Source organism: Melanotaenia boesemani, chromosome 3 (genome assembly GCF_017639745.1).
Source record: "Melanotaenia boesemani isolate fMelBoe1 chromosome 3, fMelBoe1.pri, whole genome shotgun sequence".
NCBI lineage: Eukaryota > Metazoa > Chordata > Actinopteri > Atheriniformes > Melanotaeniidae > Melanotaenia > Melanotaenia boesemani.
Window position 1 is genome coordinate 1,146,401 of NC_055684.1, and position 15,416 is coordinate 1,161,816.

A 15,416-nucleotide genomic window follows, 5' to 3' on the forward strand; every position below is an offset into this window, starting at 1 on the left:
TTATCTGAGCTTTTTCCTGCTGTTTTTATGTAATCAATTTGATCTTTTTTAATCTTTGTTTTTCTTTCTTTTTTTTTCTTTCCCTGCACCTTGCTGTAATGTTTTTATGTTTTATGTAAAGCACTTTGAATTGTCTTGTACATGAAATGTGCTATACAAATAAATTTGCCTTGCTTTGCCTTGCCTTAATGTTGAATTTCAAATGTACGCTGATGACGCTGTCATCTTCACCAGTGCAAAAAATATTCAAAAGGCAGCCTCTGTTCTTACTTCAGCTATGGTTCCTGTAAATGAGTGGCTTTCTAAATCTTGCCTACAGTTAAACACAACTAAAACTGTTTGTATGATGGTCACAAAGCAACCACTGGACATCGAGTATTCAGGTGTATTTTTGGGAGGACAGGAACTAGAAATTGTCTCTGAATTCAAGTACCTTGGTGTGACTCTTGATTCCACACTAAGTTTTAAGAGCCACATTAAAAGAATATCTAATACAGTGAAATTCAATTTGAACAATTTTAAACAAATATGACCTTTCATAACATTTGGTGCTGCTAACATGTTTTTGCATTCAATGATTCTGTCACACATTGAATATTGTATCACATGTTGGTCCCTGACAGGTGTAAATACAGGCAAAATCATAGAATCACTCTACAAAAAATCACTTAAGGTCTTTGATAGAAAACCATTGTCTTTCCACGTTTGTAATATTTTGAAAAAGTACAAGTTGTTGAGCTTCGAGAACTTTAAAAATTTTAAATTTGCTTGTTTGATTTACAAGGTGTTACATGGACTTGCCCCACCTCCCATGTCTGACTTTCTTAAAAAAAAGGGGTCACAGTGGTCTTAGGACCAGGGCCTGCTCTAGAGGGGACTGTGAGGTCTCACACAGAAAAACAGCCTTTGGACAAAATGCTCTTTCTGTAAAGGCCAGCAAAATCTGGAACAGTCTTCCACTCTCCATAAGGGAGTGTCCAACATTATCTACCTTCAAAACTCAGCTCAAGCAGTGGTTTAAAGCAAACCAGTCCAGTAACCACTGACTTTTAACTTCTTAATAATGTCCTGTTTTATGATGTGCTCTTATTGTGATTTATTGTCCTGTCTATTGTTTTGTTATGTTTTTGTGTTACCTGCCTAGGCCTAGCATTGTTGCTATAATCCAGCATGTTTACATCTGTCACTGACTGAAAAGATGTTCATTAATGTGCACTGTCCCTATTAATTAAATAAATAAATAAAATAAATATAAGGAAAGGCAGTGGAACAAAGTTCTCCTTTAGGGCTTTATACCCTTCTGAGGTAAACCCATCACTACCAGGTGATTTATTTCTCTTCAGTTTTTTATTGCAAATTATATTTTACAAGAGTAATTTCAGATATTATCACTTTGTTCATCCGGCATAAAGGGAGCTTAAGTGTTTCTCAGAAAGAATCTGTTGTTCAATATCACCTTGGGTTTTAGAATAAAGTTTTTTTTTTTTTAAAGGATTGGAAGACATACTGTATTTTGTCCTGTTTGGCTTCTATTGTATTTTTCTGAGTCTCGTATTTTAAAAATTGTTCTATCCGGCTGTTTTCTTAATTTCCATGCTAGTAATTTGGTGAATTTAGATCCACTCTCATAATAACGTTGTCTTGTAAAGAGCATCTCTTTCTCTATTTCTTGTGTAGTCAGTTCCTTAATTTCATTTCTTAATCTTTTAATGTCTGACAGTATTTGAGGCTTTTTATTTAGGGCATGCTGTTTCTCCAATAACTTTAATTTACCTTGTAAATCTTGTCATTTCTTTTCTCTCTGTCTCTTTTTCGCAGTTGAAGCATACTAGAATTAAAGCGCCATATCTTATTTCTCCTTTCCTCTCCCAGGTCCACTGTCATATAAATCGGTGCATGACTACTTAAATCTATTGCTCCTATGTCAGTTTTATGAATCTCAGATCTTTTTTTTTTTTCATTCTCTGTACCGCTTGGTCCATGACGGGTCTCGGGGAAGCTGGAGCCTATCTCAGCATTAAGAGGTGAGAGGCAGGTACACCTGGACAGGTCACCAGTCCATCGCAGGGCCAACACATAGGGACAAACAACCAGCAATGCACCAGCGCTCCTCATCCAATCAAATCCCTTGGAGGGGGAACCATCTTCACTGCGAAGCCCGGCGCCCTCATATCTTTCGTTGCGTCGTATGCGGTTTGGTAAAGTCTTGTCCCATCTTGGTAGAAACGAGGAGCCTTGCTGGAGATGGAGTTTGGAATCTGATTTTATTTTCATTAAGTTCTTTCCCGTTATTTAGGATGACAGGTGGGTGGTCATGGTCAAATTAAATCCTTTGCTCATTAATGTGAATCTCCTTTTTTTCCCAAGCTCTTCTCAGAACAAATTCTTTTATTGTGAGAATTTAACCACAATCGATCTGGCTTTGTTTGTAGCTGCTGGCTTTAGTGTTAATGCTCTGTGAGCTCTTTCAATCTGAAGATCAACAGATTCTGAAATTTCAAGTGACTCCCTGAGAAACATCTCCACAAATGTCTCCATTGATTCTTGCCCTTCAGGCACATTATATATCCTTAGATTTTGAAGTCTTGTTCTTGCTTCTTGGTCATTTATCTTTTCCGACTGCACCATTTAAGTTTTCAACAAGTCTTAGCCCCGTTGTCTCTAGCTTAGCTTCCAGTGGGCCGGACCAGTACCATAACAGCATAATAACCTACAAATAATGTTTTAGCGTTTAAATGTACGAATTATCATGATGCTTACATTTAACCTCCTTTTAGAAAAAGAAGTCTCAACTATCTTTTCCCTCACTTCATTTATTTTATTTACACATTTCCTTTTTTTATTTTTAAAATCTTATATAATTTTATAAAAATATGTTCAATATATATTCACAAATCAATACACCTGTATTTACATCTATACGTGGATGGATTAAAGGTAAAATGGTGGACGGGTGAGCAGACGGAAGCGCTTCGTGTTTACTGCAGATCGGCTCAGACACATGAAGACTGTAAAGGAAGTGTGTCTCAGGTCTGCAGCTGTTTCCTGTGGTGTGGTGTTCACCTTCATCAGCTTGACGTAAACCTTCTCGTGCTCCTCGGCAGAACTGGCCAGCTTCATGTTCAGACGGCTGATGGTCTTCTGCAGGTGTTCCCGCTGGAAGCGAAGCGCCTGCTGAACGTCGTCGTCTGCGCCGCTCTTCTGCACCTTAGAGAAAAATAAAACACCGTTCTGCCTCATGTTGCTTTTCCTAATCAGTAGTTGTTGTAAACAGATCTTTGGCTGTGTGAGGACATTAACCGTCAGCATGTGACCTTGGGAGACCAAACGTCCTCTTTCCCCGGACATGTCCACTTTTCACTGTCTATCTGGGGGAGTTTTTTAGATGAATAAAATGTCCTGTTTTCATCATTTTTCACGTGACCAGTAGGGATGAACTGACTGGGCTGCTTGGAAAACCACAGGGAGTGGCGTTCTGCCTGGAACGCTGCCTCGTGAGCTTTACAGAAGAGCTGCAAAACAAATTTCCCTCTTTCCGTCCTGGTCGGGACATTGGGAGGCAGAGTGCGTCCTGTACCAAGCTGGCAGGTGTTTCTGTCTAACAGAGGGCCAGAGATCTCGTAGCTCACATGGACACAAGCATAAAAAGGCGACGAGGTGAGAGTTGACGGAGTTCATTGTCACGCCTGAGAACAAAAGAGGATGCTGGGAGTGCAGCAGGCGTGCTGGCATTTCTTACAGGGAAGCACCCCAGCAGCTGATGGATCGCACTGATGTGTTGATAAAAAAGGCATTTCCACTGCTAAAGAGTTGAGCATCAAGACCGGAGCTACTGTCAGTGGTGTGATAGCATTCCACTGAAGTCGCTCCTGAAGCTCTGAAAGAAATCCAGAACTGGGGGGTTTCTACAGATGGGAGAAACTATGGAGCAGGGAAAATATCCTGGAAGAAGGGTGGTGTGCAGACAGAATGAATTCAGGTTAAAGATACACCCAGTGAGCAGAAACCACCTCCAGCACATGCACTCTCTCATCTCCGTTTCACATCTACGTTCAAGAAATGGAAAAAGAAAACATGGAGGACAAGAAAATACTGAACAGTATCCACACCATTATTCTTGAAAGGAAAAACAGGTCCATGTCCCTTAAACCCTTAAACCCTTAAACCCGAGGGTTTTTGGAGGTGAAGTTCGCCTGAACAGACCTACCCAAATTAAATCAACAATAACTCATTTTCAGGTCAATATACATAACCTTGGTCTCAATGGAAAGGTAAGTCCCTGTGGAATATAAATCCAGAAACATTGTGAATGTTCATATGCTTGTGCAAATTGTGTCGTGTCTGTATTCCTCCAGAGCTTCTAACACGGAGTATTTGGCTTTTTGTAATTTTTGGACATGTTTATGGCTTTTATCCTTCGTTCTAAATGGATAAAAAGTCAAAATGAAGCAAAGAAATGAACGCTGTTCGATATTCGCTCTTTCCGATGCGCCCACGTGCGTAACTGCAGCAAAATGGCAACGATGCTCCTTTGTTTACACGCAAGTATTTATACCTGACAGATAAAGTGTCGTTCATGTGTAAGATATCATTGGAAAGCTTGTAAGATGTAGAATTTGACCAAACTTTATTTAACTGCCAAGACCCACAACAAGACAACAAAATGGCTGTGAATGGGAGTATATGACATGTTAGCGCATGGTGCAGTTTCACCATTATGGATTACTACGCTGTGAGTTTTGGTCGAAGAACAATGTGGACAGACTGAAAATGACCACAAAAAGGTAAGGAAATAAAATGTGTGGCTGTTTGTGAGAATATCTTTGGGATTTGGTGTATTTGGTGATAAACATGCTGTCTGATAACTCTGCTGTGATATGTGAAGGTTAGCTTTGTGTTTGTTTTGAGACTGACGTGAGGTGCTTGGTGAATATCTTTTTATGCTTGGTATCATATGAAAGTGCAGCTTTTCTAGTTTCATTTGATACCAACATGTTGGGGTGGAGTGAACGGATCACGCGTTGTGTTTCATTTTGTTTCGGGTGTTACTGGTTATGGAGGCGCTGTTGTTTGTGGCATACGTATTTTAAAGTTGTTATTAAACAAATTCTTTGTTGACTAAATGTACTTGGAGAGTTGATTTAGTGGCATTAGGTATTCTTCTTTCAGACACATTATAAATCAAATATCCTTACATCACTAAAGTAACTTTTTTACACACATGAACTTGTGTTTTCACCTGTTGGACCCACCGGTGGGTCCGTCGGGCTTACGGGGTTAAAGCTCTGGGACTACTGGAGCGAAGTGCAGAGATGGGCTTGGTAAGGTTCTGTGCTGATGTGCAAGGCCTGTACGGTGCATGTCTGGAGTATCTGGAGAAGTGGATGGGTCCTGTGGAGGAGTTCTCACTGCTTATGTGGATGGATCTGAGTGGGCTAGAATGGAACAATGTTTAAGTCTGCATCAAGTCGCTAGGAGAGATAGGGGGTCAACTGATGATGAAGAGTTTTAACCAAGTCACCAATGTGAAGAAATTCAGAGGAGCAGCAGGTTTAGTGGCCTGCAGGTGCACCAGAAGTGGACCAAATATTTTGGGAAGGCCAAAAGTATTACATCTTACTCAGAATTGTGGAAGATTGCTCAGTTTGTCACACAGTGCAGATGTTGGGAGGGTTTTCTCTCCGATGCAGAGTCAGTGGACCAAGCAGAGGAGCCAGCTGTCTGCTGAGCTACTGAAGGGGATTCTGCCTGTGCAGTATAGTTTCAACAAACGCTGAGAAAGATCAAATCAAATCAAATTTTGTTTATAAAGCACTTTTCATACATAAGTAGCACAAAGTGCTCTAACTAAAGGAGCTCGTAAAAACAACGTTCCTCATTAAATAAAAATAATAAAAAGCAGAACTGAGAAAATTACAGAAACTGGTGGTTTTTAAATAAATACGTACATGAATAAGTAAAATAAAACACAATAAAGTGAAGTAGCCTAAACAAGGTAAGATAATTCAGTTAAAAGCTTTTAAAAACAGCAGGAGGATGCCGGTCTGACCTGGCAGACCCAAGCGTGTTGTGAGGGTCTGCTGGGAACGTCTGGCAGAGTCTCCTGTCAGAAAGAGTTTCAACTCCCATCTCCGGCTGAGCTTCAACCATGTCCCGGGTGACATTGAGTCCGAGTGGGCTGTGTTCTGTGTTTTTATTGTGGAGGCGGCCAGCCACAGCGTCGGTGCCTGTTGTGGCAGAAATCCCCGAACTCAATGGTGGACACCAGCAGTAAGGGATGCCGTCAAGCTGAAGGAGTCCTATCGGGCCTTTTTGGCTTGTGGGACTCCAGAGGTCACTATGGCAAAAACTCGGACATGGGAGGAGTTTGGAGAGGCCATGGAGAATGACTTCCAGATGGCATCAAGGAATTTCTGGTCCACCATTTGACGGCTCAGAAAGGGGAAGCAGAGCTCCGTCAACACTGTACAGTGGGGATGGGGGGCTGCTGACCTCGTCAGCTGATGTAAGAGCCATTTAAGTTACATTCATCACTTTATTAAGGTCACAAGTTACATTTTATTTTCACTGCCTTTGATTACAAGACTATATAAGAAGGGTACATTGTCAGGGGCCTACAATTTGAAGGAGACTTTTAGTTTAGATAAGAAGTTTTTACTATTTAGTGACAAGTGAAGTGACAAGACGTTAACTTGAGCCATGTGAGCTCACAGTTGAAACTGAGAGTAGTGCAGACCCCCAGATGCAGTATGAAAAAGAAAAAGTTACTGAAGTTACTGAGCTTAAGCTTGTTACATACTCCACGAGAAGCGAGGACGTTGTTCTTGTTCTCGAGGCGGCAAGAAGATGAAAAATGTTCGCCCGGTAAACACATACTCCACGAAAAGCTTGGTCTGTGATGGGGTGGGATTACTGTGTGTTTATGTACAACTGATGCAGCGATTTCATACTTAATGAGAAACTATCCGCAACGACACGGGTTTGTGCATGCAGCGGCATGTGTCTTTATTCACCTTATGTGTTGTATGATCACCTTTGTAATGAGTCACAGTTTATGTTCTTGTTTCGTGTTCTTGTTTTGCCATCACGTTCTGGGGTTTTGTGTTCATGGCCATGCTAGTTCTGTGTTGCTCTTGGTTTCTGCTTGTTAGTTCACCTGGTCTCTTTGTTCATTCGCCTCACCTGTGTGTAGCTAGTTAATCTGTGTATTTATACTCCTTGGTTTCAGTTGTCCTTTGTCACATCATCTGTCTTGTTTGTCTGCCATGTGGTTCCTTGAGTTTCTTGTGTTTCTGGTTCACAGAATAAACACTTTTACCCTGCATTCCATCTGCCTCCTGCCTCTCCATCCTTCATGTTGATCCTCATTTCCTTGGCTCCCGTGACAGAATGATGTGCCCAAACATGGACCCAGCAGACCACCAACACTACGAGGCCAAAACGTCCTACCTAGATAGTTTGTCAGGGCCTTACCCTCCCTTTGTATATGTGGCAACCACCATGAGGTTGGTGAGTCTATGCACTGTCAGGTCCAAGTACCTCCGCTTTCCCAGTGCAGCCGATCTACTAATAGAGGCAGCAGTCCAGAAAGCGATAGCTGAAATGCGTCAAAAAGCTCCAAGGCCCACGTCCCCACTATCGCCACCAGCTTGCAGCGTCCCACGCCAGCACTCAGGTCTTCTCAAGCGCTTCAGCGCCAAACATCAGTGCCCATCTATGGATGGATGGATGGATGGGTCCCAGCATGGAACACTCCTCACCTTGCTCAAGTTCATGTTTCCCAGGGGGTCCCAGGTCAGGACGCTCCTCCTCTGCCTCTGGTTTCTGCCTCCGAGGAGGTCGCACCTCCTCCAACTTTAACGCCAGGACCTGTCTTGGAGTGGATTCTGGTGGACTCACCAGAGGTTCAGGAGCTGTCTGCGCAGCCTCCGGGCCGACCTCCAGAGCCAAGCCAGCTGTCGTCACAGCCTCAGGGCTTTCCTCCTGTCATACCCCAAGCTGCAGCTACCCTTATAAGTGATGGTACTTCAGACCTTGTGAAAGGGCTAGCAAGTGGACCAATGGCTTGTCTTACATGTGTTCTTGAACCTGCAGCGTTTTCTAGGGATCCCTTAAGATACAGAAAAGAAAAGAATATCCTGGACATTCTGCCTTCAGAGATATTCCAGAGCTTGAACCCTCCGTAAAGTTTCAGAATAAAGTCCACTATTTTATTAGGACAAATGTAAGAGACGTCACTCCTTCAGACATTGTCAAATCCCTCAAAGCAGACTTCTCTGAAAGGGCCATTGATGACAACCCTGTGTCACAAGAAGATTTAAAGTATTTCATGAAACCTAGAAAAACATTAGACAAAAAGAAAGCGGCCAGTATGAGATGCCATTTCCATTTTGTGACAAAAGACCCAGGTTACCAGACAATAAAATATGTGCAATGCATCAGACAAACTATTTTACAGTGATTACAAACTTCATGGATGACATTATCTCAAGAGGTGATACTGAAAGATCCCTGACGAAGAGTTAAATAACAGTCCTGCATGGTCTTTCCTATCACCCACACAAACCAGGAAGGATCAGAGTAGTATTTGATGCCTCTCTCAACGACCATCTCTCAACCGGTCCTGACCCAACACATTGGTGTGCATTCTTTGTCGTTTTTGCAAAAGTTGTGTCGCATTCATGTGTGATATAGCACAAATGTTTTACCAATTCCACGTTACAAAGAAAGAACAGCATTATTTAAGGTTTTTTTGTCGATGTACCACATGAAAGTTCATCTGTTTGGGGCAGCGTCTTTTTCAGGCTGCGTCAACGTTGGCCTGAAACACTTCGCAGCCCAAGGACAATGTCAATTCCAAGAGAACGCCATATGCTTCAACTTTTTGATGACGGCTTGGCAAATGTTCCAAACGAAAGTGAAGCCATTTAACTTATCGATGACTCATAAGAGCTATGCTCTACAGACTCCATGTTTGTTTCCAGTAGTAAAATGTTATGTTTGCTATTCCAGAAGAAGCTCGTGCCACAGTTAAAGAGTTTGACATGTCTCTAAGTTTACCATGCGTTGAAAGAGCTCTTGAAGTAGACTTAGTGTGGACACTTTCAAGTCACACCCACTAGTGTCATGACTCCCTCGACTTCACCTCTCAGCAGCAGTTGCTGCAGTTAGTCAGTGATTTACTCAAAACAGAGGTTGAAATCCCAGACTTTGAAGAGTTTTTCTGCACAGAGTCCAGAATAAGAATAATGACGCCAGGAGGTGTTCGTAGCTAATCACAAGACTGTGGTGGCGCTGATCTTGGCAGCACGCAGCAACAGTGTGTTTGACGTGCTACTGTGGCTGATTTAGTGGGATTTTTAATCATCTTTTTAAGTAACTTTTTAAACCTTGTGAGGGAAATGGTGGCAGGGACTCGCCTTAGTTTGGTGGGCATCCTTTTCATTTTAATGCTTATTTCACTTTTTGGAAAACCTATCCAGTCCAGCCATGACTTTGTGCTCCTGCTCCGTGACTCTGGAATCGGCATTGTGGATTCTTCGGCAGTTGTGCCCATGGAGATTTATCAGCTGGATCATTCCACGGGAAACTGGAGGTGGTCGTTTGGATCGAGGTGTATGGGAAAGAGGGGCACCAGAGGCTGAAGTGACAGGGCCACCATCGTATACCCCTGCCAACTGTTATCCTTGCGAATGAATAAAGTGTAGTGTCCTGAAGAGAAACAAGCCAGAGAAACGTTTGGTTTCGGTTTGGTCCAAGGAATCGACTCTGTCTTCAGGACGGTTTCCATTACACAGACTGGGATTTGTTCAAACAAGTTTGTGTGGATCTTGATGAACTAACTGATGTTGTCTCTTCTTATGTCTCTTTTTGTGAGGCTTCTATCATTCCACAGAAAGAAATTTCTTTTTTCCAAAACAACAATTAACCAAAGGAACATTTCCTTCTAACAGGGAGACATTGCACAACAGAAAGAGCTTCATAAACAGTTAAAAAAAGGTTCTCCATCTTGCAAAGTGTAGGTACAAGGACAAGGTGGAGAGTATGCTAAGTGCAGGCAGCTCTCGCCCTGCATGGGAGGCGGTGAAATCCATGATAGGGTGCCACCAAAGAAATGTCATGTCTCCCTAAATGGAAGGTCTGACCTGGTGCTTTCCAATGAACTGAACAGGTTTTTAAATTATTTTAATGTCAGTGATTTTAGTGAAGAATTGTCTGTTTTTAGAAATATTGTCTGTTCTCAGAGCGGTGTTGTTGTTGAAAGGAGCAACATTGTTAAACTTTTCTGTGGAGTTAAGGAGAGGAAAAGTCCTGGTTCTGATGGCGTTGGAGGTCCGGTCCTTAAAAACTGTGCTGTCCAGCTGGCACATATATTTAGTTTTATTTTTCAACATCCCTCCAGCTTCAAAAGGTCCCTTTACTCTGGAAAGATCCCATCATTGTTCCAGTACCCAAATCTGCATCTCCCAAATTACTAATGACTTCATGACTGCTGCACTAACCTCCCTGCTCATGAAGGGTCACCTGGACCTGTTTATTACAGGTCAGGCAAAGGTGTTGAGGATGCTGTAGGCACCCTGCTGAATTTAGTTTTAACCCACCTTGAGGGAGCAGGTCCTTTGCTCGTCTTTCATTTGTTGACTTTTCATCTGCTTTTAACCGCATTCAGCCGCAAGTTTTAGCAGAAAAATGAAGAAACTCCCACAACGGGTGAGAGTTGATGGTTTTCTGTCAGACACCCTCACCTCTTCCACTGGATCCCCACAGGGCTGCGTTTATTACCTACCTACCTACCTTTATTATCTGTTTTATGTACAAACAAGGGCTGCAGCACTGAGAGAAAAACACTGGATTTTAAAACTGGATTAAAAGTATGTTATTATAAAAATTTCTATCTGTAGCACAGCCGAAAATAATCCTCATAAACAAGTTGAGAAAAAAGGGCCTAAAGAGGAAGAAGGGTTTACTTCTTGTTCAAAGTAATGAATCATTCATTCATTTGTTTGTTCGTTCTGTGGATATCTCCTGCGCTGAAAGATTAACACTCACGGCGTCAGTGTTTGGGACGTAGCGGGTATAAATCATCTTTATGTTGTCCTTCAGTTTTTTGGGCTCCTGGATGAATCCAACACAGTTATGGAGGTCTGACTTGAACCACTCAGAAAGCATCTCCAAATCTTTCACCTGGACACAGAAAGTTTCCATGAAGTCAGATTCTTTTCCCCAAATGAAACAGATGAATTTGGTTTCAGTATGGAAAGAAATGTGAGGAAGGTGCTGACTCTCTCCATCTCCCTGCGCATCTCTTTATCCCTCGTCCTGAGTTTGAGCCTCAGGTCTGAGATGGTGAGCTTCAGCTGAGTGTTGCTCTTGTCCATCTGAACCAGCTCCTCCTCCAGCTGCACAATGACAAACATCACATCACTCGCATCACCTTTATGTCACATACACAGCGTTGCTAGGCAACCATCAATGATGCTGTATCTGAAGTGGTGAGAAGAAAAAACCCTATCCATCATCCATCCATCCATCCATCATCCATCCATCATCCTCCATCCATCATCCATCCATTCATCAATCCATCCATCCATCCATCCATCCTTCCATTCATCCATCCATCCATCATCCATCCATCCATCCATCCATCCATCCATTCATCAATCCATCCATCCATCCATTCATCAATCCATCCATCCATCCATCCATCATCCTCCATCCATTCATCAATCCATCCATCCATCCATCCATCATCCTCCATCCATCCATCATCCACCATCCATCCATCCATCATCCACCATCCATCCATCCATCATCCACCATCCATCCATCCATCTATCCATCCATCCATCCATCCATCCACCCATCCATCCATCCACCCATCATCCACCATCCAACATCCATCCACCCATCCATCCATCCACCCATCATCCACCATCCACCATCCATCCATCCATCCATCCATCCTTCCATTCATCCATCCATCCATCCATCCATCCATCCATCCATTCATCAATCCATCCATCCATCCATTCATCAATCCATCCATCCATCCATCCATCATCCTCCATCCATCATCCATCCATTCATCAATCCATCCATCCATCCTTCCATTCATCCATCCATCCTTCCATCCTTCCATCCTTCCATTCATCCATCCATCCATCATCCATCCATCCATCCATCCATCCATCCATTCATCAATCCATCCATCCATCCATTCATCCTTCCATCCTTCCATTCATCCATCCATCCATCATCCATCCATCCATCCATTCCTCCATCCATCCATCCATCATCCATCCATCTATCCATCCATCCATCCATCCATCCATTCATCAATCCATCCATCCATCCATCCATCATCCTCCATCCATCCATCATCCACCATCCATCCATCCATCATCCACCATCCATCCATCCATCCTTCCATCCTTCCATTCATCCATCCATCCATCATCCATCCATCCATCCATTCATCCATCCATCCATCCATCATCCATCCATCATCCACCATCCATCCATCCATCATCCACCATCCATCCATCCATCCTTCCATCCTTCCATTCATCCATCCATCCATCATCCTCCATCCATCATCCATCCATTCATCAATCCATCCATCCATCCTTCCATTCATCCATCCATCCTTCCATCCTTCCATCCTTCCATTCATCCATCCATCCATCATCCATCCATCCATCCATCCATCCATCCATTCATCAATCCATCCATCCATCCATTCATCCTTCCATCCTTCCATTCATCCATCCATCCATCATCCATCCATCCATCCATTCCTCCATCCATCCATCCATCATCCATCCATCTATCCATCCATCCATCCATCCATCCATCCATCATCCACCATCCATCCATCCATTCATCCATCCATCCATCCATCATCCACCCATCCATCCATCCACCCATCATCCACCATCCACCATCCATCCACCCATCCATCCATCCACCCATCATCCACCATCCATCCATCCATCCATCCATCCATCCATCCATCCATTCATTTTTTTTCTTTTTTTTAATATGACAGATGAAGCTTTTCATTTACTTATTGAAGAAAATGAGAGTAGTGATCTCTCTGAGAATAAAAATTCTTTACTTGAGAATATATGTAACAGGAAAGGATGTGAGGAGGAGATAAATTTAAGTTTTCTAAATTTAACTGAACATAAATCATTTAGTTTTGAAAAAAATATTGATCCTGAGATAAATTATTATTATGATTACAAATCAAATTCTGAATATTATTCTGAGAATCTGTTTAATAGTCTTCATTTGAAGGGTTTTTCAATCATACATTTTAATAGTAGAAGTCTTTATACAAATTATGTACAAACCAAAGATTACTTAAAATCATTAAAACATACATTTCAGGTCATTGCCATAAGTGAGACTTGGTTAACAAATGAAAAGGGTGCTGATTTTGTGTTAGAAGGGTATGACATTTTTACTGTAAACAGGATAAATAAAAGGGGTGGTGGCGTTGCTTTTTATGTACACAAAGATTTTCAGTGTAAGGTAATTGACAGTACAATTGTTAATGATATTATGGAAAGTTTGACCATTGAAATTCATTCAACTAAATTTAAGAGCATAATTTTGAGTTGCATATATAGAACGCCTGGTTCTTGTATTGATCAATTTATGAATACCATTGGTGATATGTTTGGGAAAGTATGTCATAAGAAAGCACTTTTTGTTTGTGGTGACTTTAATATAGACTTGTTAAAATATAAAGAACATAAACTAACAACAGACTTTTGTAATGTTATATTTAGTTTTGGTCTCTGGCCCCTCAGAGACAAACCTAGTAGGATAACTAAAGAAAGTGCCACACTTATTGATTTTACAAATGTTCATGACCAAACAACAAGTGGTTTGCTTTTAAATGATATAAGTGATCATCTTCCTATTTTTGTGATTTCACATCATTTAAAGGTTAAAAGTTCAGTTGGTGTGAGTGAGCCTACTTGTAAATTAATAAGAATAAGGACACCAGAAAGAATTGAGGCCTTAAAGAGGGACCTTATAAATTACAATTGGGACAAGGTGTATGTTGATGATCCTAATCAGGCCTATGATGCTTTTTTGTTTACATTCATAGAGCCATATAACAAACATTGTCCTATTAGAAAGTGCTGGATGAAGGATAAATACAAAGGAAAGCCATGGATGACAAAAAGTTTGCAAAAAGAAAAATTTACTCTGTAAGAAATATTTACAATTGAGAACCAGTGAAAGTGAAGGAAAATATAAGATGTATAAGAATAAACTGATTTCCATTATGAGATTACAGAAGAAGCAATATTACAATAAAATATTAGAGGAGAGTAAAAACAACATACAAAGGACGTGGAAAGTAATTAATCATATAATTCGGAATAGATCTTGTAAGTCAGAATTTCCAAGTTATTTTTTAAACAGCTCTGATGCTTTTTTATGTGGACAACATAAAACGTATTGTGGATGAGTTCAATGACTGTTTTGTGGGTATTGGAACTACTTTGGAGAAAAAAAATTGATGTGCCTGATGATAAAAAAGATTTGTTTGAAAATATGATTAATGGTAATATCAGTTCTATGTTCCTTTATGGGGTACATGAAAATGATATAATTGAAATTGTGAGAAAATTTCAAAACAAAACATCAACTGATATAAATTCCATTGACATGGTAATTATTAAAGAAGTAATTGATTTTATTGTGAGACCTTTGACTTATATATGTAATCTGTCTTTTCAAAGAGGTGTTTTTCCTAAAAATATGAAATTAGCAAAGATAATACCAATATTTAAAAATGGAGATAAGCACTACATGGATAATTATAGACCGGTGTCCCTTCTTCCTCAATTTTCAAAAATATTAGACAAATTGTTTGTAAAACAACTGGATCTTTACATTGGTAAATATGAATTATTGAGTGAACACCAGTATGGATTTAGGGAAAATAGAACTACTACATATGCAGTAATGGAGATGGTAGAAGAAACAAAGGCAGTAGAAAATGATGAGTGTTCTGTTGGTGTTTTTATTGACCTACAGAAGGCTGTTGATACTATAGATCACAGCCAATTATTGAGAAAATTGGAGAAGTATGGAATAAGAGGTATAGCTTACTCTTGGCTGGAAAGTTACTTGGATAATAGACAGCAATGTGTGCAAATTAATGAGACTGTGTCAGGATTTTGGAAGGTCACCTGTGGGGTACCCCAGGGATCGGTGATTGGTCCAAAACTTTTCTTATTATATATTAATGATGTCTGCAATGTTACCGAAAGGTTAAAATTTGTCATGTTCGCAGATGATACAAACTTATTTTGCTCTGGGAAAAATTTAAAGGAACTTTTGTATGCTATTGAAAGGGAGCTAGAAATACTCAAAACGTGGTTTGATGTTAA

The 15,416-nt window shown here is 40.9% G+C and overlaps 1 protein-coding gene across 3 annotated transcripts in view; it reads right to left on the reverse strand.

Moving 5' to 3' along the window:
• Positions 1-15,416, reverse strand: part of cfap57 (cilia and flagella associated protein 57) — a 43,457-nt gene that overhangs the window by 9,530 nt on the left and 18,511 nt on the right. For all 3 annotated transcript variants that reach the window (XM_041981737.1, XM_041981736.1, XM_041981735.1), the window contains 3 exons: positions 11,283-11,399; positions 11,050-11,184; positions 3,064-3,207 (listed from right to left, as the gene is read on the reverse strand). In XM_041981737.1, coding sequence (XP_041837671.1) covers positions 3,064-3,207; positions 11,050-11,184; positions 11,283-11,399 — 396 coding nt within the window. The remainder of the gene's footprint in view (positions 1-3,063; positions 3,208-11,049; positions 11,185-11,282; positions 11,400-15,416) is intronic.